Below are 21,676 nucleotides of genomic sequence, written 5' to 3' on the forward strand. Positions count from 1 at the left end.
AGCCCTCCTGTACCGGGTGACACAAATCCTGGTGTCGCCACTGGATCTTTGGCAGCCCTCCTATGGTGCCAAGTATTGGTATTACACTTGCTTTCCTCGGTGTAAAATGTTTGAAGACTTCTGGCAAAGGGGCTATGTAGCACTGCGCATGGTTGTCAGCATGGTACAAGGAAGCTGTACAAAGATGCATCAAGTTTTTTGCAGTCTGTCTCCTGCTAACTTTCCATGTGTGGGTCTTTTAAGCTCCGCGATCAGGAAACCCAACTGGAATGGATCCTCTTCCATGATGTCCTGGTGACCTCCAAGGTTTATGTGAGGACAGTATGCCCCGTGCGCTACGAGTGGGTCAAGGACCTGCTGCCAAGGCTGCACAAAATTGATGCTTATGAACTGAGCAGCATGGCACGAGAGGAGGTGACCGAGGAAGAAATGGCCAAGTGGAGAACTAAAGAGGACCTCAAGAGACAGAATGGTGAGCAAAATGGACTGGGTTTTCCATGTATTGGTTGTTCCCAAACTTGGGGCTAGGGGACACTACTGTGTTGCAAGAGAACTACTGGTGTGCCATGAGAACAAACTGTATTGAATAAAAACTTCTCTGTGAGCTTTCAGAGAAGGTTATAGCTCTGCATGATATTTTGTTCTGGCCTTGCTTTATTTTAATCAGCCTTGGCTGGGAATGGCTAAATCCTATTTCTGTGTTGGATGTGATTGGAGAATTTAATCAATATGGAGATGCTGCAGAGTGACTTGCTGTGGAAGGAAGGTGCAGGTTGTCTCTTCACGAGTCATTGCTTCCAATCAGGGGTTATGCCTAGGACAGTGACTCGCACAAAATCGCACAAAAACCCAAGAGGTGACCTGTGCTGCCTGCTTTTAAGGGAGTGTAACTCCTACAGTTTCTAAAGAAAACTGTCTGAATAAGGTAGTGGTTCTCAAGCTGTGAGCTGTGGCTCCCTGGGGAGCCATGGAAACCAGCCAAGGGAGCCGGGGAATCCTCACTAAAAACCCACTGCCCTGTACAATGTTTATAGGATTGTAACCCTGTTGGGGGCCAGCGGCTCAGTTAAGGGAGCCGCCAGTTGAAAAAGTTTGGGAACCACTGGAATAAGGGATTGAAGCATGCTTCTATCTGTAAATTACCTCTGGCCAGTGTGAGTAGTCCCGGATACACCTGCATTTTAGAGATGGTGGATAACATGTCCTGAGCTTGTGGCAGGTCTGAGGACAGCAATAGCAGAAACTACAGAAAGCTGGGGAGAGTTTTTAGCATTGCATTCTCCCAGCCCTGTTGCCTGGTCTGTTTTAAATAGAGATGCATAACTCCTGACCCAGAGAAATACCATTGTTTCTTCTTGGGAGGGATTCTGAAATTCACTTTTTTAAAATGTCAGTGCCAACCCTAGTTGCAGGCTACCTTGGGGGACCTTTCAAAGCTACCTTGGGGGAAGAAGAGAGGACCAGAGGGAGGAGTTTGAAAGAACATTGAAGAATGGTTGTGGTAGTGGTGGGAAGAGGTTCATATGTCTCCCTTACTCTTCTGAGAGCCCCTGATCCTGTGCAGAGAAGGCACTGGACCCCTCTCACAGAAGACAAAGTGCAATTTTTCCTAATTTAATTGCCTCATTTTCTGGTGCTGATTTTGGATGGGTGGTTTTCTTTGCCTCTAGGAAAAACAAGCGATTTTGGAAGAAAGATGGAGAAGAGGAACAACGACCAGTCCATAATGGATGCTCGTGTGCGGTACTTGGAGAGGAAACAGCAGAGAATGCAGCGATTAAATACCCCGTCAAAAGAAACCAGCTAGCACACTGACAGCAGCACCATGCAAACCACACAGTTCACCACAGTGCGTCACTTGCTTGAACTGAGTCTGTGGCGTAAGGAGAGGACTCTTAATTGAGTTGCTTGCTGTGCCCAGGGTTGGGAGGAAATGAAATTCAGAGGTGCCAGTGGTTCCTGTCATCACCAAATATGTTTCCCTACAAACATGGATTAATGTGTGTGTTGTATTCCTTATCGGTTTTAGGTTTGAAAGGAATTTAAGATGGTTTGTACAGTTGGGTGTGGCCCACATTTGTGAGACTTGATCAGGAAAGTCCCTCTGAGTATGAAATCTCTGCAAGGATTTCTCTCTGGGGATACTGTAGGGCAGATGGCAACTGGCTTTCTGTTCAGTGACACACTGCAGAATTGGGGGAAGCAGTGGGGTGGTTGGACTTGGTGCACCTGAGCTGTCATGCAATACCTTGGGACAAGCTGGGGCGGGGCAGGGCATTATATAAAGTCAGTCTATGAACAGAGAAGTTCTATGTTTCAAGCGCTGACAACATTCCAGGTAGATCTTCTCACAGTCTGGTCACATTCTGACTGCTGTCTTCTCCCACACAGAAAAAGAGCTTCAGAGCCAGCTTCTTTTGGCTTTCACCCAAAAGAGCTTGTCAAGGTCTTGCCGCTCCTGAGGTTTCTGGTGAACAGGCAATCTTCAGATAATATCTTCAGGCATAATGGCAGTTCCATCCTCTAGACCAGACCTCCTGTTAAAAGATCTTCTAAGAACAAATCACCTTCTTCCTGGATGCTCATTTTGGCTTCTTAGAAATGCCTCATGTTCTTTAACACTCTGTGGGGCTTATGACATTATTCCCTCTGTGACGGGAAGAGGTACCTGACTGGGGGCCCAATCCTATCCAACTTTTCAGCACCGGTGCAACCACAATGCAGCCCCAAGGTATAGGAACAAACCTTGAGGAGGTCTCTGTGACTGCCTGCCCACCACAGGATGCAGTGCATGCCCCACTGGCATGGCTGCATCGGCACTGGAAAATTGGATAGGATTGGACTCTGGATCTGTTCCATCTCATCCCCATTGGCTCTTGAAAGAATCCACCTCATTGGTCCATTCTGAGTTAAAGAAATTCACTTTTTGTTACATAAAGCAGTTATTTTTTCCTTTTTGGTTATTTGGTGCACCCCCTGCTTGTCAAGGAAAAAATGTGCCAGACCAGCCTGGTGGGCATTTTGGTGGGGAGGGGAAAGCAGATAAGAGCCAGGGGCAGACCCTGTCCAGGAGATGGTATGTTGCTCTAAGACCCTCTTCCGTCAATGCTGTTTCCAGGGCCCAGCCCCAGAATGCAGATAACAAGCACCAAGCAGGGTGCTTCAAATTTTATCAGGGGGTGCAAAGTTTATTTTAGGCCCCTTCTCCATTGGATCATAATATCTACAAATTATGATATATAAAACTACGTTGAGCCACACCAAACAAGAATGCCAGTCTTCACACAACATATGCAAAGATTTTCAGAGATCCCATTTCGGGCTTCCCTCTGTTTGGCTTCCAGACCCCCTTTTTGAAACCAGGCCTAGGTCAATGTACCTGCTGCACCGCCTTCTCATGTGACAGCTGATGCATGAAGCTAAAAGGGGATTAGCTTCACTGGGGAGTGGGATTGGGCAGGAAGATGGAGAAGCATATGAGATTCTGGCTAGGCAAGGGCAGTTGGATTGGATTGTCTTCAGGAAGTGGGTACTGGGCTGTGCTTTTTGGCAGTGGCTTTCAGAATTAGCACATTGTTGGTCTATGATATGGAAGCTCCAGTTAAGGCCTCTAAAGTGTGGGAGCCCCAGAAGGTGATGTTCCCGTCCCACGGGGTTTCCCTTTTACCTTATTGGAACAGATTGGGTATTGGAGGCTCAGTTACATTCATGCATAGAAGCAAGCATGTTGTAATGGTTGCTAATAGATGCTAGAGCTCCTTTTACAATCTTGAGACAAGTGGTGTCTCTAACTAAGGTCATGTTTACACTACAACTAGAAGCTGGTTTAACAGTCCCCAGCTTCACCAGTGAAGCCTGGGGGTTGCAGTTTTTGAAGAGGGGTCATGAGTACCTAACTGAATTCTTATGCCCCTCTGAGAACAACAGTTCCCATGTTTCCTTGGGGTGAGTCACTTTTTGATGTGTCAGAATCTGGGGACAAGGAAATTGGTCTGTGATTGGAAGCAAATGCATGTAAATGAAACTTGCTGTGTTTTTTAACTTCCCAAAAAGACTTTTGTAAAAGAAATGTAAAATATTTATGGTTCTTGTTTGTGGTTTTTTTTTCTGTTTTGTACATCTATTAATATTTAGATGGATGGTGCACTTTGAAATGGCATACTGCCACATTTCCTTTTTAAAAATGAGAGAATTGTTTAACGAGCAGGTGAAAAATCTCATGTTTTGGTATATTTCCTGCTGTAATTTTTTAAATAGCCGTTGAATTGTAAAATGCTATCTTTTTTTGTGTGTAAAAAATTGAGAGAATTTTCTTACATTTGATAGATAAAATTGGACTGCTCTGGTTGAACCCCTTCCTGCATACATTGTCTGTGTATTGAGTGTTTTTAGAACATCAGACTTGGTTGGCTCTGGGCTTACAAGGGCCTTTTTAGGAGGCTTACGCTCAATGAGTCCCCTTATTCTAAGCAGAGGAGGAAATTTAGGGATATATAATTAGGGAATCAGTCCCAGAGGCGAGTTAAACTCACCATATGCTGTGCTCTGTTCCAAACTGGGGGGTCATCACAGCTGCCAGAAAGGAAAAGATGGAGCTTCCATACAGTTTGGCTGTCATTGTTGTTAATGCTCCTGTTTATGTGGAAGTAAGACCTACTAATTTTAGTGGAACGTCTTAGTAACCGTGCTTTGTGATTACAGCTTGGTAGTTGCACCTTAAAGTGTCAGTGTAACTTTGTTTATTTAACAGAACTGAGTGCCAGTACTTAGGCTGCCTGAAGGCCTCTTGGCAGTTCAGGAGTTCCATTGTGTTGTTCTCCTGGGCAGTACAAGGAGACTCTCCTCAACCCCATCTATTTTTACTCATAGGTCTCAGTTTTTGCATTGTCCATTTCTTGGGATTAGTGTAGATAGGAATGGCCACTTCTCAAACTGCTTGTTTTGGCCTTGAAAGAGATGTGGTGGGTCCCTCACTTGCCAAATGGCTTACTACTGCCTTGTAAATAGTCCTTCATAAATCTGCCCAATTCCCTTTTAAAGGCATTTCCCAGGTGCCATCACCACATGCAAGGAGACCTAATTACATGCTGGGTAAAGAAATATTTCCTTTTGTCTGTTCTAACTCTCCTGTCACTCAATTTTAGCAGATGACCCCCCCCCCCAAGTGCCACCTTACTGAAACCCCAAACCAGCAAGACTCTGCTGACATCCCTCAGGCATAAGAAGAGCCCTTCCCCTCCAGCATCCTGTATCCCACACTGGCCCCCTAGATGCCTCAGGGAGCACACAGGAGACCTGCATCTTGGTGACCTCCCTTCCATCTGGCCTTCTGAGGTAGCCTACTTCTAAAACCAGGAGGTTGCATGATCTTGTAACCTGTGATGGAATTTCCCCCCACAAAATTTTTTAAGAGATGTCATCACTACATCCTGTGGCAGGGAGTTCCACAGATGCTGATACAGAAATATTTTCTGCTCTGTTCTAACTCTCCCAACACTCAATCCAATCTACACTTTCCTGGGAGGAAGTCCCATTGACTTTAATGGGACTTACTCCTGAGTAGACATGCATGTCAGAAGGTACAGTTCAAAAAGCTGCTCCCCTTGCAAGGTGACTGGTCCAAGGTCATTGGAGAGACTCGAACCCGCAAAGACGAGCAGCGTCTCTTTAGCACACGCCCCCTTTAACCCACTGAGCTACGGGGTTTCCCGCCTTCTGCCCGCGCCCAGCGGGGGGGAGGGGTAAGGTGAGAGCTCCTCCGCCCGGCAGAGACCACCTTGCTCTCCTCCTTCCCTTTCCCCTATCACGTTACCAGGAAAAGTCGGCTCAGGTGTGCGCGGGAGAGAGTTCTAGGAACGGAAGTGATGTCACCCACACCCGGGTCGCATGATGTGGCAAAAAAGGGGGAGACTCCAGTGCGGTGGAGGCGGGGCTTGCCCAGGAAAGAAGAGCCGAGCGGTTGGAGGGGAGAGAGAAAAGTAGTCCCTTCCGGTTTCGGTATCTCTCCGCCTCTCTCACTGATCCTGTACGTGGGTGGCGCGCCCGGGCGAGAGATCCTTCCGCCGCTGTGTTAATCTGCGGCAGGTGAGTCGGCGGAGGGCGAGTCGTTGCTCTGCTGCTGCTGCTGAGGAGCGGCCGAGAGGTGTCCTTCCGCTAAGCGGGCTGTTTCCGGATCGCTCGTGGGCCTCGGCCGTCTCCTCCTCCGCCTTCCCCGCCATTGGGAGCCTCGCGCCCTCCGTGCCCCGTTCCCAGGAGAGGCCGCCCCCCCGCAGCCGGGCTGGAGCCCCCAAACCCCAGCAGCGCGTCCGCCGCCATGGCCCAAATCCTGCCCATCCGCTTCCAGGAGCACCTCCAGGTGAGGCCGGGGGGCTCTGGGGGAGGAAGGCCCCTTGGTGACAGTTGGGGGAGGGGCTGGGCTGAGGGCGACTGGGAGGCAGGGGTCGGTCTGCGGCTCCCTGAGGAGGGGAGAATTGACGGTGCCTGGGGGGGGGGCTGGTGGAGGGAAGGCGTTCTGGTGGCGGGGCGGGTGGGGGTGACAGGTCTCTTCTGGGCAGCTTGGGGCCCAGTGGGTGAGGCGGAGGCGACTGGGGCTGAAGGAGGGCAGCGAGGTGTGTGAGGAGGAAGAGCCTGGCAGCGTCACGTGGGGAGGGGGAGGAACGTGACAGTTGGGTGGGGAGGGGATGGGGTTGAGGGCTGGGGGAGGGGCAGAGATGAAGGTTACTGGGGGTGTCATGGGGGTGTAAGAGCCTGTGGCTCCTTGAGGAGGGGGATAACTGAAAGTGCCTGGAGGGAGGGGTGCTGGTGTGAAAGTGCTTTGGAAGCAGGGGGAAGGTGTTTGGGGTAGCTGGTGAGGGTTCAGAGGCTTCTTCTGGGGATCTTGGGAGCCAGTGCGAGAGGTGGCGGTGACTGGGGCTAAAGGGGGGCTCTGGTGGGGCGGCGGACTGCAAGGCATGGGGAGCAAGGTGTGTGTGTGGAGGAGGAAGAGTCTGGTAGCGTGATGTGGGGGGGAGGAAGGCATCTTGGTGACAGTTGGGTGGTGGATAGAAACAAAGGTGATTGGGAGTCAAGAGACTATAAGAGAGCCTGTGGCTCCTTAAGGAGGGAGACAACTGGAAGTGTGTGTATATGGCTAGTGGAGGGAAGAAGATGTTTTAGAATCATTTGGGGGTAAATGGTGGGGAGAGTGAAAGGCCTGTTTTGGGGAGCTGGGAGCCAATGTCTGAGGTGGAGGTGACTGAGGTTAAAGTGGGATTGACAGTGGTATGTGTGTGTGTAGGAAGAGTGGTAGCATGCTGGGGGGAAGGAGAGGAAAGCATCTTGGTGACAGTTGAGTGGGGGACGGGTTGGGGTTAAGGCATGGGGGCAGAGATGAAGATGACTGGGTGTCAGGAGGGTATAAGAGACTTGAGTCTGGCTTGTTAAGGAGGGACTGAAAGTGACTGGAAGGAGGGTGTGTGTGTGCATGGCTAGTGGAGGGAAGAAGGTGTTTTGGAAGCTGGGGGAAGGCATTTGGGGGTAGCTGGTGGGGAGGGGGAAAATCCTGTTTTAGGGAACTGGGAGCCAGTGGGTGAGGTGGAGGTGACAGGTTAAAGTGCATGTGGGGGGAATTGCTGTATGAGGTCTTTTGGCCTGGTAGCTGGGTGAGGATGAATAGGATTGAAGGGAGTGGGCTGGGAGGGAGTGGGGAGCAAAATATTGGGTGTTACTGTACTGTAACTTGGAATACTTATTAGAAGGGAGTGTTGGTTTACTGTAGTTTGGAATGGGTGTTATAGTTAAGGCAGGAAGAACACCTGTCATCTTTGTATGGTAGGTTAGGAAGAAGTTTCTGGGGTTTGGAAGGGAGAGGACTGTGTATATGAGGGAGGAATACTACGCTAGAAGGAGGTGCTTGCTAACCTGGAAAGGTGGAGATACTGGAGTACTTCAAGAGAGGCTATTAAGTAGAAGGGGTGGTGAAGGTGTTTGAGATAAGAGTGGGGCCTGGTGTTGGTAGTAATGGAGAGGTTGAGGTGACTGAAACCTGGGGGTGCATTTCAGTGTTTTGGCTGGACCTTGTGTATTTAGTGTTGGTAGGAGTGGTCTTGTGCTAATTTAGAAGGGGTTATGACTAAATTTTGCCTTGTTAAGCCTCGTTTGCCTGTGTGATGAATTGGTGCTGGCTAAAGGAAGTAAGGTCACTTATGGGAAAGTCAGCCAGGTTTCTAATACTGAAGGGTTGTTGGAAGGTGACATGCTGGAAAGGTTAAGAACTAGAACCTGAGAAAGAGCACACATGTTTTGTGGGTGGTGGGGGTTTGGCTAGGTTGAGATGATGCATCTGCTTTGTGGGTTGGATTTTGGTTGAAGAAAGCAGGTTGCATTTGGGCATGGGCTATCAGAGTGGAGCCAGCATATCAGTTTTCTTGCATGCTCTCTATTTTTGGTCTGTATCCTGTGTTTTGGTTGTCTTGGTCCCTCAATGCCACTTATGTGACAGCTACTGTGGGAAGCTACAAGGGGATTAAGGCTGGAGAATGGGATTGGACAGGAAGATGGAAAAGCATATGAGATTCTGTCTAGGTCAGGTGACATCTCAGCAGAATCGATTTGATTGTCTTCAGGAAATGGGTGTTGAGCTGGCATTATTCAGAATTAAGACAATCTATTATGTTGGAAATCTCACTTCAGAGGGCATGGTGTGATCACTTTAGGGGTGTGTAAGACTGAAAAAAATGCAGATAGGTGCTGTGAGTCCTCAGGGATTGAGGAGTAGGATCCTGGTGATTGGAGCAGGCTGAGCCTTTATGTGCGAAAACGGCTGATCTGAGCATTACAGGACTTGAGGGTGAAGTCTAATGCAGCCTTCATTGGTTCTGGACAGTGGTGTCACTAGGGTTCATGTCACCCAGTGCGGGATGCCAGCGTGTCACCCCCCATGCAGTGGGCGGGGCAACACCCCAGGTGGTGGTCGTGGTGATGTACGTGGTTTTTTGGCAGTACCTTTTGATAGAACACATTTTGCATGAAACTACGCATTGATTGATATATAACATGATGGTATTATTCTTCCAAATTATGATTTTAGTGATTTTAGTCACTAGTGGTGTCACACCCCCCGCAAGGGTGTCAACTTACTAACACCTTATTGCAGCAGTTCTCAAACATTTAGCACTGGGACCTACTTTTTCGAATGACAATCTGTCCAAGGCGCACCAGAAGTGATGTCATGGTAGAAGTGAATTCAGGCAAATTAAAATAAATCAGTATAAATAATTAAAGTAAAACAAATAATTAAATAAGCAGAAGCCAGCCGTGGTCCACCAAGTGAATTTCCTCTGTAGCCTGCCTGCAATAACACCCCCCCCCAAAAAAAAAAAACCAGTAAGGTTTTCAGCCCTACCCAGTGCCCAGTTCAATTTAAGAATTTCTGTTTAAACCAGATCACTGTAAGGATCCACCTGGCTTTGCAGGTCTCAAAAAAGTTCACCTTATCAGCTGAAGCCTCTGTTTTGATCCTTTTTAGTGTGTGTGTGTGGGGGGGGAGGCTGCCTTCTGGAGCACTAGTTCCATGTGCGTAGTTTGTTGGCATCCTTCAGTCTCGGAAGACTATGGTGTCGCGCTCTGAATGGTTCCGGAACAGAGAGTCCTCTCCAGTTCGCGAAGTCTGGGTAAAGTAGGTATGGAGGATAGGCTGTTACCCATGCAGCAAATCCCCCCTCTCCACGTCGCTGAAATGGTCCAATGGAAAGGCAGAAGCCAATGCAGTTGGTTCCAGCGGCGTTGCAGGAGTTGCCAGAACGTGACTGTGTTCAGCCATGAACTGCCTCAGGGACTCCGGCTCTGGATTTTGCCTCGAGGTTGACTCCTGAAGCCTTTTCCATAACTGGATGTAGCCACAAGGCAGTGGAGGTTTGGGATCAGAGTTTTCCTTCTCTCAGATGAGCTGCCTTCCCAGGCTGACGAGTCCCATCTACCCGGTGGCTGTTTAGTCGCCTCTTACAAGTACAGCACAAACATGTGCATAGGATCAGGACCATTCTGGTAGCCTTGCACTCTTCTTCACCTGATCTTCCACATCAGCCAAGGCACGTTTGCTTACTCATGAGTAAATATGTACGCCGGTCTTAGTTTACATAGTTTCTCTTAGTTTCTCTTTCCATAGGGCTCAATACATCCGTCTTCTTGGAGGGAGGGACTTCCTTCTCAGGTGTTTTTGGGGGCTGCATTAATTGGATCAGGACCATTCTGGTGTCATTAGATTCTGCTCAGCCTGCCCTTTCTGACGGACTAAGGCAAGTTCGCCTACTCACGAGTAAACGCGTGATACAGCTCACTTTCACTTTCCATGGGGGATCCATGCAGTTTTTGTTCTCCGGTTTTTTGGCCATAACTTTTGATAGAAAGGAGATATTTCACTCTGGGTTTTTGCATTGCATTCGGCTCGGAATTCCGCATCCAACGGTATATAATATGATGTGGTTACCCCTAAACACCGTGATTTTAGCGTCACCCCCAGTGCGCATCACCCCCCCTGTGCGCATCACCTGGTGCAGCCCGCACCTCCCTAGCGACGCCACTGGTTCTGGGGAAACTGTCCTGGGAGTTCGTGAAGTGGGAGGAGTGAACAAACATGCTGCCGTTCTCTAGAGGCTGACTTTCTCAACTGCTGAAATGTCTGTTATCCTATAAGAAGAGTTTGTCTGCATTTGCAGCATACACTGCCAAGGACAGCTTTTTCCCAGAAGCTGCTCCTCTTCCTTGTTAAGTATTCTAGCATTGGGGTTGTGTGGGGGGTGACCTTATGCAGCTACTCCCACACATGTTTGTATGTAAAATGTTGAGGTAGTTGATCTTGCTTTGTTGGTTTGCTTTCCCCCAATGCACTCCCTTCACTTGCTAGTGCTGAAAGCTTTTTCTTGGAACCGAGACTTCCTTCCCTTTATTCATACTATTGCTTCATCAGGCTTATTTCCCTATGCCATGTCTAAAGGAGGGTGGAGACAGGGAGGGACATCAGCCTGACCTAAGATCAGACATGCCCTTAACATTTTGGGGGTGGGAGGGGAAGCTTATCTGGTCAAGTATCCATGTGTTGTGGTTTTTAAACCATATTCTTAAACAAGAGTATTTAAACCATACTGTGTGAGTGATATTGCTTCTCTGCCTCCTGTAGCACCTGCTGGGAGGTGTGGTATTGTAGGAGGGGGTGAGCTGGAGGAAGGCTTCTCTTCCTTGCTGCATCTCCTGTCTGGCTGTAATCACTAAGGTTTTCAACCAAGTGAAACCAATAAGCTTCTCTTTGAAGTCAGAGCACCCCTCAAATGGACAAAAGTAATTCTAATATTTGCTGTGCAACTGTTACTTAGTTGTATTTAAACTGAGTGGGAGTCTGAGTGGAACTCTGGCACTAAAAATGGCTCCTGGTTCTCTACCTGTTGGGATGCACCATGTACATAAGTCAAGCTGCTGTGTTCTTTCCTCCTTTACAGGCTCTGACAAAGCAACCTTGGAGTCTCTGTGCTGCTGTTCAGTAAACGATGGTGCTAGAACTCGACATACCAGTGTTTTACTTTTGCTCTATTAATGGGTTGGTTCAACTGAATATCTTTCAGATAAGTAGGGCCTGAGGTACCCTGTAGAATAGATGTGGGCCTTTCCCCAAGAATGTCCTTTCCCTGTATCATCCCAGTTCAGCATGGTCAGAAGCCAGGAGTAGGCTATGTAGAAGATAATAGATGTGACCAGTGGTGGGCAACGGGTTAGTCCCCACCTCAGTGTTGAACTTATTTTGCTTTCTCTTATAGCTGATGGTTGCCATGTCTCTGTGTGGCAAGGGGAAAGGAGAAGCACTGGTCTTAAGTATAGCAGCATATACAGTGGTGAGCAAAACTTTGTGCATTGAGATACCACAGGATGCTGCATTCTTGCTGAACGCCTTGTACTATAGATAAGCCTTACCTTTATAAGCCTTGGAATTTCTACAGATGTTTGCCTGAGCAGGATACTCTAAATTTGCTTTAGGTGTCACTTAATATGAATTTTGGCAGCAGCTGTGAAATGACGAGATTTCAAATCTAAGCCCCACATCAATTGTTCAGCTATTCTGTGGGATGAAACACCTGTGAGTCGCATGTGTGGGTTTTAATTTGTGTTGGTTTTGCAACCACATGTTCACTGCAATCCAGGGCTTTCTTAGGGCCCAAGCCGTGCCAGCCTCTTCTCCCTCACTGCCAATAGTAGTTTGGCAGGCTTCTTGGGTCTGCATAAATCCCAGGAGCACTTGTCTGCTAACAGGGATGGTGTTTTTCTGAGGCTTTGCCCTTCTTAGCACAGGAAACTTCCTGGTTTGGGCATATACACGACTGTGATTCCTTGCCCCAACTTTTCACAGGGGAATCGCTGCCCATATTTCTGCAGTTCTCTTCTTTCACCAAGGGTGAAGGATTCCCCTGAGAAGAAATCCTTATTGGAAAAAATTGGATCTCCCTGGTTTGAAGCAAGAAGGTTCAGAGGCCAATAGCTCCCAGGGGGTCCTGAGCCACAGGGAGCATAAATTACGCAGACGCCAAGCTTAAACAGCCTGCATCCCATCTCCTCACAGCATCATCAACCCACAAACCGTGAGGTGCTTTCCTCCTTTTCCTCCTTCCTTATTTGCACCTCTCCTTACCAAGCTAGGTGGCAGACACAAGGGGATGAAGAATGCCAGGTCTGCAAGCTGTTACCCATACTTCCAAAGTTTTTTGAGGTAGTCCACTTCTCCCTGGTCAATCCATCACATGGCACTCTAGTCACTTTACTTAACCAATTTTTATCTGACTCACAGGTCCTGTTGCATGTAACATGCAATGTTGGGCAGGAATGGCTTAAAAAGTAGAATTAAACATGTTAGTAAGTCAAAGGAGTCCATGCCGGGTTCCTAAAAGGAGAATTCCCATGATGGTGAGTAGATATACAAATACATAGACAGCAGAAAACTAGCTAATCTACTTACTACATGCTGGAAATATTCTGTTGTGCAGGTTGAATGGTCAGATGGACAGAGTGCCCTGAAGTAACCTGGGCATGAGAAGAGTGTGCTGAGATCTTTCTCCCCAATAGACAAAGCCCTTGTGGGTCAAACCCAATCAAATGATTCCAAAATCTTCTGAGTCATGACTGACCAGTTAGTTGCCAGGGCATGTAGCACAGATATTGGGACTAATTCCAAATTAGGATCAGCTGGAGATTGTCCTTGAAGACCATATGTCCATCAGTTACTGGGTTGATAGTTACCACCTGTGAGATCCTCCCATCAGATTCTCAGGCAGCAATTTTCTGTCTGAATTAGCCAGGGATCTCCCCTGATAGGGAATAAAACTGCCAACTTCAAATTCACGCTTTATTTCAACTAGATGTTACAGGAAGAACTTAAACATTTCAAGGCATTCAGAAATGAACCCAGAACAGAGCATTTCCCACTTCAAAGCAACATTCCATTTTAAAGCAGCACTCCTTGTGATTCTGTAGAAAAGGGGAGGGGGAAGAGCCCACCTCTGTGACACATCTTAAGTACTTTGTAAAGGAAATTTGAGTAATTAGAGGAAAGATGTGATTGGATAACTTTCACTGTAGAGCTACCTTTCCATATTGGTAAATCCTAGTTAATATATGCAAGTAGCTGGTTCAGTAAAATGATTTTGTGTTTGTGCCAAAGATCTTCCAAGAAGCCCTCATAGGATGATAAAGCAAAATGTGCACATGGAAGAGGTGATGGAGCCTGTGTAGGGCAATGCTGTCTTGTTGCTCAGCAATCAAGTGATTGCAATTGTTTCATTGCTTTGCTTTCTAAGGTCTTCTGAACTCTTAGAAGGGGACTCCCTTCACCTGAATCTTTCTGAAATAAGATGAAATGGTGCACCAAGACTGGGAAGAAAACTAGGTGTTAATAATAATTTTCCTGAAATGGCTCACTTGCTTGCAAATTATTACAGTTGTGTGTATTTAGGAGTGTCCACTTTTGTGACTGGGGGAGGGGAAGCTGAAGAGGATCTAAACCTTTGCAGGGACCCATGTCACTTGAATTGATACTCCTTGTCTTGCTTTATTGTGATAGATAAGGAGTTGTTGCTCCTTATTTGATGGAATTTAAATAAGGCCTTTGTAAGGTTCTTTGGTAGCCTCCCATCCAAGCAGTGGAAAAACCCAGACCTTCGTAGTTTCAAAAAGGTTGCTACATGTGCTTTAGGACCATGCTCCCTGCAGTGGAGAGATATTCTCTCCATTTTTTCTTCCCCACCTTGATGTGAAGCCAAAAACAGACTTGCTGTGCTGAGCCCTCTGATTGCATGGAATAACTCAAAGAGGGCTAAAATAGATAAGGTGTTGAAGCAACAGCAAAGAGGGGAAGTCATGGCTGCAAAAACCTGTGAATAGCCATTGAAATGATTTGGGTATGAGGTGGGCTTACAGTCTTCTGAAGCACTACTTTGGCACAAATGTTCCAGGGGATTTTGTTGTATGTAGTCGTACTAGCATTTCTATAAAGGTTACTCATGTCACTAATTGTTACTTGAATGGATGACTGAGTGAGGAGCAGAAGCCATCCAAATAAGACTTAATTGCAGTGGGATCTTGCCTTAACTATGGAAATTATGCATCAAGTGACTTGGACAGCACTAAGATACTGAGTCATACAAATAATAAATGAGATCTTCAGTGCAATGGTGGATATTTTTTAAGCAGTCCCTTTCAAAATGTCCTGAACTTGAAGGAACCCCACCACACATTATAGAGCACTTTGGACTGTGTTCTAGGGCAGTGCTTCTCATACTGTCTGCTTTGGTGGGCCGCCACTCTTTTGTCCAATGTGCCAGGGACAGGCAAAATATATAAAAAACTGACTCTCACCTTCTCTCCTGCTGTCTTGTAGCCTCTCACATGGCTTGGCACATGTCCAAGTCCCACAGCAAGCCTCGAGACTGAACAGCTTTAATCTCCTGAAGCCTGAAGTCACACAGGAGCTATGCCGTGGATCAGTGGCCAGTGAATGAATGAATGAATGAATAAACCTTTATTAGGCATAGACAGTGGCCAGTGGTTTTGTAGTGGCACAAGTCTATGGACCCCAGTTTGAGAAGCACTGTTCTGTGGCACATGTCTTGCACTGCACTGGCCAGCCTGTTGACCCTCTCATCTGTGTGTGCTGGGAGCATCTCTGAACACATGTACTGACTGGGAGAGTGAGTTGCAATGAGCAAGCTGTGTTTTCAGGGTCATCTGTATATTGACCTTCTCTTTGAGGAACCCCTGATAAGCTTTATGAAATTAAAGTTCTCAATGTCAACTCTGTCTTAAGAGTTTCAAGTTCATATTTGGACTCTTGTAGTACTTTATATTCAGTCATTTGGGAGTTCATGGACTAAAATGCCAGCAATGGTATTTGGATTATTTTGAGTAAGGTAGCTTCCAGGTGCAACAGGCTAGCTTCCTGGCAAAGTCTCCTTTGTTGCTTCTGTTAGCTGACTGGAAAACAGACCTGGGATGCATTATTCAAGATGCAGGCTGTGCATGTCAGCCACTGTTGCCTCTTGAAGTGACAAATGAAACCTGCATCCCTGCTCATTTTCATTGCTGATAGTCAGCTCCCATAGCTATCTGTAGTGCTGGCCCATGAACTGGTCTGTATAAAGTCTTTAAAAAGGCCTCTTTTCCACAGTGTACATGCTATGGAGAGAAATAACTTTCATTGGTGTGCATTAAGCATTTGCTGCATTTTATGCATGCATTGGTGATGACCTGCTCATTTTTCACCTCTTCTAAAATGGTAGTAAAAGAGGAATACGGGGATAGTGGTATTGAACTGCTTCTCCTTTGATTCAGATATCAAGCCTATGAATGGTGCATCTTCATGCTGCTTGTCTATTTCCAAATGGCAGTGAAACTTGTGAACAACCATGTTTGGTTGTGTGGTGGTTGGCAACCTTCAGTCTCGAAAGACTATGGTATAAGCCTACAGCACCCGGTATTCCCAAGCGGTCTCCCATCCAAGTACTAACCAGGCCTGACCCTGCTTAGCTGACGAGATCAGACGAGATCGGGCATGTGCAGGGTAACAGTGTGTGGCAAGTAAAATCTGCCATCAAATTGGGGAGGAAGCTTTTCTTAAACTTCAGAGTATAATAGGGAAAAATAAAATGTTCCATTCAAACTTCTGTCAAATTCTCTTGTTTAAATTTGGTTCATAACATCTCAAATATATAGTGACAACAAAGCTTTTGGAAACAGAAAATATTTGGTTCTTTAAGGCAGGCCATGTGTTTAATACTGGTACATACAGACAGACTAGCCGGCAATTTAAAACTATTCCTAATGTGTTGGTGTTTTGTATGCTTAAGTTTATGCATACACTAGAGAATAAATAGCCTTTAAGTAAGCAATTATGGCTGAAAACAATGTTTTACAAACTGTGGATTGGAACTCACTAGGTGAGTTGCAAACAAATTTCTGGTGGGTCCCCATTCATTTCAATATTTTATTTTTAATAAACTTGATACTACCATGACATGTGACTGCACTGGAGAAATGTTACAAATCTGTACTTTTAACGGGTTACTCTGTATATGCTTTTAACCATGATAGTAAATGGGACTTATTTCTGCATGAGTGTGGGTAGAATTGCAGTGTGTAGATTGCAGGAGTGCAGGTAGGATTACTCCTGCATGAGTGTGGGTAGGATTGTTAAAAAATTTTCCTGCTTGATGACATCACTTCCGGTGGGTCATGACAGATTTTCATTCTAAAAAGCGGGTCCTGGTGCTAAAAGTGTGAGAACCACATCTATGTAATAAACATGCATAGGGTTCAGCTATGCCATGGTAACAGAGAAAACTAGTCATTCTGAAGTCCTGTTATCCTTTATTGAAATAACTCAATTTTACTACTTGACATTGAACTTTCACTCTTAACGTCAGAGAGGTAGGTGCTCACATGCTATGAAACAAGCGTCTCAACTTTTCCAAATGCCAGTGTATTCAAACACTTACCAGTGCCAATCTAAGGCAGATAGGAAGCAAGCTGAAGACACCTGTACAAAGGTCTTGTTGCCATGTAGCAGCAGCAATATGCTTGGTAGTCCCTGATTAGAACAGTGTCCTGGAGATATTCTGCATTGTGCAACACTTAAAAATTCGTACTTACCTGGTGTGGAGACAACATGATCATTAAAAAGTTTATTTTCCAGCATCATTTCCCAAGTGTTGCTTGTTAGCAATTTGGGTAGATGGCAATAGCAAGGCTACTATTTTACATAATTCTCTAACAGCAACATGTGCTAGACCAGGGGTCTCCAAACCCCAGCCAGGGGGCCAGATGCGGCCCGCAGCAAGCCTCTTTCCGGCCCGCTGCCAACCTCTTGTACCCTGAAAGCCTCTAGCCCACTCAACTGAACATGACCAGAACTGTGCTCTGATTGTGTCTGGAGGGTGTTCTGAAGGCCAGAGAGGTTGAATGAATGAGCCCATTTATTCACTCATCTAAGTTCCATCTCTTATTTATTTAAATTTTATATTTAAATTTTTTTTCCAGCCCTCCACACCATGCCAGATATTTGGTGTGTCCCTCTGGCCAAAATGTTTGGTGACCCGTGCTAGACCAGCACTTCTCAACTAGTGGTACTTTTACTGCTAGTGGTACTTGGGATGGTGTCTGTAGTACTTGCAGAACCCCCAGACTCTTGCTGCATGACAGTGAGATCAGCAATGCAGTGCAACAGTGGTAGGTGGCTTGGCTTGGCAGGTAGAGTTCCAGTGTGCACTTTTAGTGCACTCAGAAGCCCTCCCATCTTCCTTGAGCCTCTTACCAGTGTTTGCATTGTGTCTGGTCTCCAAATACAGAAGTAACTGGCAGTAACATAATCGTCAGGTACTTTCAATGGGTGAACCATGCAAGGTGGTACAGCGGGGGACAAACACTGGGAACTGCTGTGCTAGATAATTTAGTGACATATCTTTTTATATGTTGTTGCTTGAAGAAGAGTTGTGGGCTGATAAAGTAAAATAATGCTAGCAACAGAGCATCTACTAAGATAGGCTTGGTGCCCTCTTGACGCTGTAAACATGCCATATGCAGATTTTCAGTCTTTTTCCTCAAACATTGTATAATGGACCTAGAATGTCTCTTGATACAAATCAAAGCTGGAGCAGCTGTTGTGTGTGTCTTTGCATTCATGCTAAAGTATATTCAGTAATTTTCCCTGTGGGATGTAGCTGAGGCTAAATGACAAACTTCGTAAAAGGCTTTACTCAGATGCTGCTATTTCTAGGTATCAGTCCATTTTAGGAACTAGGTTTTCCCCCTGGAATGGCTTTGAAAAACAAATCCATTTGCAAATGTGTGGAATTCATGGTGAGGCAGCAAGAGATTAATCCTGGTAGTAGACTGCTTAGCACAGGTGTTAGAAGAAAGGGTTGACCTTCTATTTCCCTCTCCCATCTGTCTGGCCCCATTACTTACACCTCCCATAATGAGTGAAATATAGCAGCATGTGCAAAATTAGAGTGATTTGAAATTCTCTAAAGACAGTGGATTCCAGAAATTTTCATAAGCATTTGTACCCCACCCTTCAGCTAGCATGACTCCCAGTGCTTTGGCATAAGGCAACCAACTGACTAGGCTTCGAAGGAATGGAACTCTCTAGCATAAATATATTTTGCAACAGCACAGAAGACTTGCTCATGTTTCCCTCTTGTAATCTCACTACAAGAGGTGTTTCCAGTGAGTGAGAGGACTACAGCCTCTAAGCTTTACTGAACACAATGGGCTTACTTCTGAGTAAAATAAATAACACTGTTTTCAACACCTCTACCCACTACCTCTTGAAGGGGGAGTGGTACCAGTGGCAGACATGAGAGTCAGAATAACGTGGGATTTGCAGTGTGTCAGTTCAATAATGCATAACCCTTTTCCCTTCTGAAATGTATGGTATGTATCTTTCCTCCCAATTGTGTGCATGAACTCAAAAGTGGCAGTCAAAGTATGCATAATCTTGTTGTCCCATTGCACATTTACTTTAGGTGTCTTCTGAAGACTTATTCACATTGGTCTAAAGTTAATGAACTGAGGAGGGTTTGCCATTGGGTGGATTGAAGAGTGTACACAGTAGGCAGCTAAATTGGGGACTGAGGAAACGTGCTCCAATATTAACATTACAAATGTAAAAATGCCTTGCTTCTAGAGACCCCAATCACTTTTGTACAAATCGTATTAAGAAACTTGAAAATGCAGAAGATCTAGGAGGAGAGATAATAGCAGACCAAGGAAAAGGGAATTGGAAATGAGAATGGGCAGAACAAAGCTTTATAAAGGCTGGTCTTGAAAGGTAACAAATTTCAGGTTCTTGTACGGATGTGAAAATATCCAAAACTTTTGATTGTGATCTTCTGGTTTACTCCAGTGTTGAAAGTAAGAACTTGCAAGTTGCTACCTATGGATCTTACTAGTTTATCTGTATAGATATACACTTGTGGGCTGAAAGAAACAAGCCAAATCTTGTGAAGTTTTCCTGCCTTGTGGCCTGGAAGCAGTCTTTTGCTCCATGCCTTTGAAGCAATACTGTATCTCTGACCAGGTAGATGGGACTCGTTAGCCTGGGAAGGCAGCTCATCTGAGAGAAGGACAACTCTGATCCCAAACCTCCACTGCCTTGTGGCTGCATCCAGTTATGGAAAAGGCTTCAGGAGTCAACCTCGAGGCAAAATCCGGAGCCAGAGTCCCTGAGGCAGTTCGTGGCTGAACACAGTCACGTTCTGGCAACTCCTGCAACGCCGCTGGAACCAACTGTATTGGCTTCTGCCTTTCCATTTCAGCGATGTGGAGAGGGGGGATTTGCTGCATGGGTAACAGTCTATCCTCCATACCTACTTTACCCAGGCTTTGCGCACTGGAGAGGACACTGTTCCAGAACTAGAGTGCGATACCATAGTCTTCCGAGACTGAAGGATGCCAGCATATCCAAGGGGAAGTATCTCTGAATTTTGGAGGCCAAGGCATGCTTAACTTATGGTGCTAGCACGCATACACAGCTTGGTTGCATGACCTCTGTCCAGTCCCCTGGCAAGATGGATTGATTCCTGAATAGTTATACCTGCATATTTTATCCATAAAGCAAATCTGCAGGAGAACTCAAATTGGTGGTGGCATGAATAGCTGTAGGCATAGATGTGAGAATAGAGAAATGAGCAGTCATAACTTCAAAGTGGGAAATTGTTGAAAAGCAGGCATTCCAATGGAAATATCTCTGCTCTCAGTTCTCAAAGCAGTCTACATTCTGGAAAAAAGCTAAGGTTATGGTAGTCCTATCCATGGTAGTAGGGCTCAAAGCAACTTTTGTGGAAGCACCTGTTCTCCAGATAAAGTCCAAAAGAGATGACAGTGTCTTGAGTTGAGTGGCCTGTGCTGCTCCTACTACACAGCTCTTCCAGAGACAGCTGGCTTGATGGCAAACATTTAATAGAATGGAACTTGGCAGAGTTGACTGCCACCATCATTGATAACCGTGTTTAGTATGGTTTATACAAGAAGATTGGGAGTGGGACCTTAGACAGACATTTTTCTGTTTATGAATGCAGCCTGTTGAGGTCTGAACCCAGGAAATCACTCAGGTCCTGTGCACAGGAGGAAATGTGACAAGCACTATGTTTGAATAGTCTGTAGTAAGTAGCAGCTGTTACTGATTGCTAACTCTGTGCACCTGATTGTGGGCGTACCTTGTGCATAAAACAAGGCTGCTGACAAATGCTCAATTGGGTGTTAGGGGGCATAGGAATCAGGATGTCGTATATGTGTGTTGCTGTATGTTCGACCATGTTATGGTAAATATCCTTGTAAATAATATACCTTGCTGATGGAACCTAACTTTTGTGTCGAGTACTTCTTTGTCTCCTGAGGGATTGCCTTGGACATTAGCCTCGAGTTCCTGCTGTGCTGCTGTTTGTTTTTTCACTCTGCTAGAAACTCCTACACCCTACCACAACACAGCTGGTGGATGCAGCCATCATGGATTAGTGCAGGGGTGTCAAACATAAGGCCTGTGGGCTAGATGTAGCATCCAGAAACTCTTTATCTTGACCCTATGATAATTGGGCTTTCCCATTGCTGTCTTTTCAGTGGGGCCATGTCTGCTGGAAAGGGGAGGGAGAGATGAAAAGAAACCTTAGAAGTCCAGGCATGTTATAGGGAAGGGGCAGACCAAGAGGGGTGAGAAAGGGAGACGCTGCTGAGAGAGCCCAGTTATCATGTCAGTTGCCCTTTCAGCAGCACTGCTTCTTCTGTAGTGTCACTTTTCAGACTACCTCCCAGCTGCTGATCTATGAAGTGATGCTGCAACAGAAGCAGCACTGCTGAAAGGACAGCCTGCATGATAATTGAGCTATCCCATATCTTGAAAATGTAATTAAGATTTGCATACTTTCTCTTGTGTCACTTTCAGCTAATGAGTTTCTGTGTGAGAACAACTTGCATATTTCTGGCCACCATCTGATTAATGGCATAGTTCCTGCTTAATGATGTCACTTCCAGCCCTCTGGAGGCGCTGTGAATGCTGTTTGGCCCACTATATGAAATGAGTTTGACATCCCTCGGCTGGACCATACATCATTGCAATAGTGTCTTGAGTAATACAAGTACAGCAGTATTAGTGAAAAAATTAAAGAGATCC

The 21,676-nt window shown here is 46.0% G+C and overlaps 2 protein-coding genes across 4 annotated transcripts in view; both read left to right on the forward strand.

Moving 5' to 3' along the window:
• Positions 1–4,348, forward strand: part of DHX40 (DEAH-box helicase 40) — a 30,648-nt gene extending 26,300 nt beyond the window's left edge. For both annotated transcript variants that reach the window (XM_066635088.1, XM_066635089.1), the window contains 2 exons: positions 244–472; positions 1,671–4,348. In XM_066635088.1, coding sequence (XP_066491185.1) covers positions 244–472; positions 1,671–1,807 — 366 coding nt within the window. In that variant the 3' untranslated portion in view covers positions 1,808–4,348. The remainder of the gene's footprint in view (positions 1–243; positions 473–1,670) is intronic.
• Positions 4,349–6,069: 1,721 nt separating this feature from the next.
• The window catches only part of CLTC (clathrin heavy chain), a 70,672-nt gene continuing 55,065 nt past the window's right edge, over positions 6,070–21,676 (forward strand). For both annotated transcript variants that reach the window (XM_066634897.1, XM_066634898.1), the window contains exon 1: positions 6,070–6,355. In XM_066634897.1, coding sequence (XP_066490994.1) covers positions 6,314–6,355 — 42 coding nt within the window. In that variant the 5' untranslated portion in view covers positions 6,070–6,313. The remainder of the gene's footprint in view (positions 6,356–21,676) is intronic.

This window comes from Tiliqua scincoides, chromosome 8 (genome assembly GCF_035046505.1).
Source record: "Tiliqua scincoides isolate rTilSci1 chromosome 8, rTilSci1.hap2, whole genome shotgun sequence".
NCBI classification, from domain to species: domain Eukaryota; kingdom Metazoa; phylum Chordata; class Lepidosauria; order Squamata; family Scincidae; genus Tiliqua; species Tiliqua scincoides.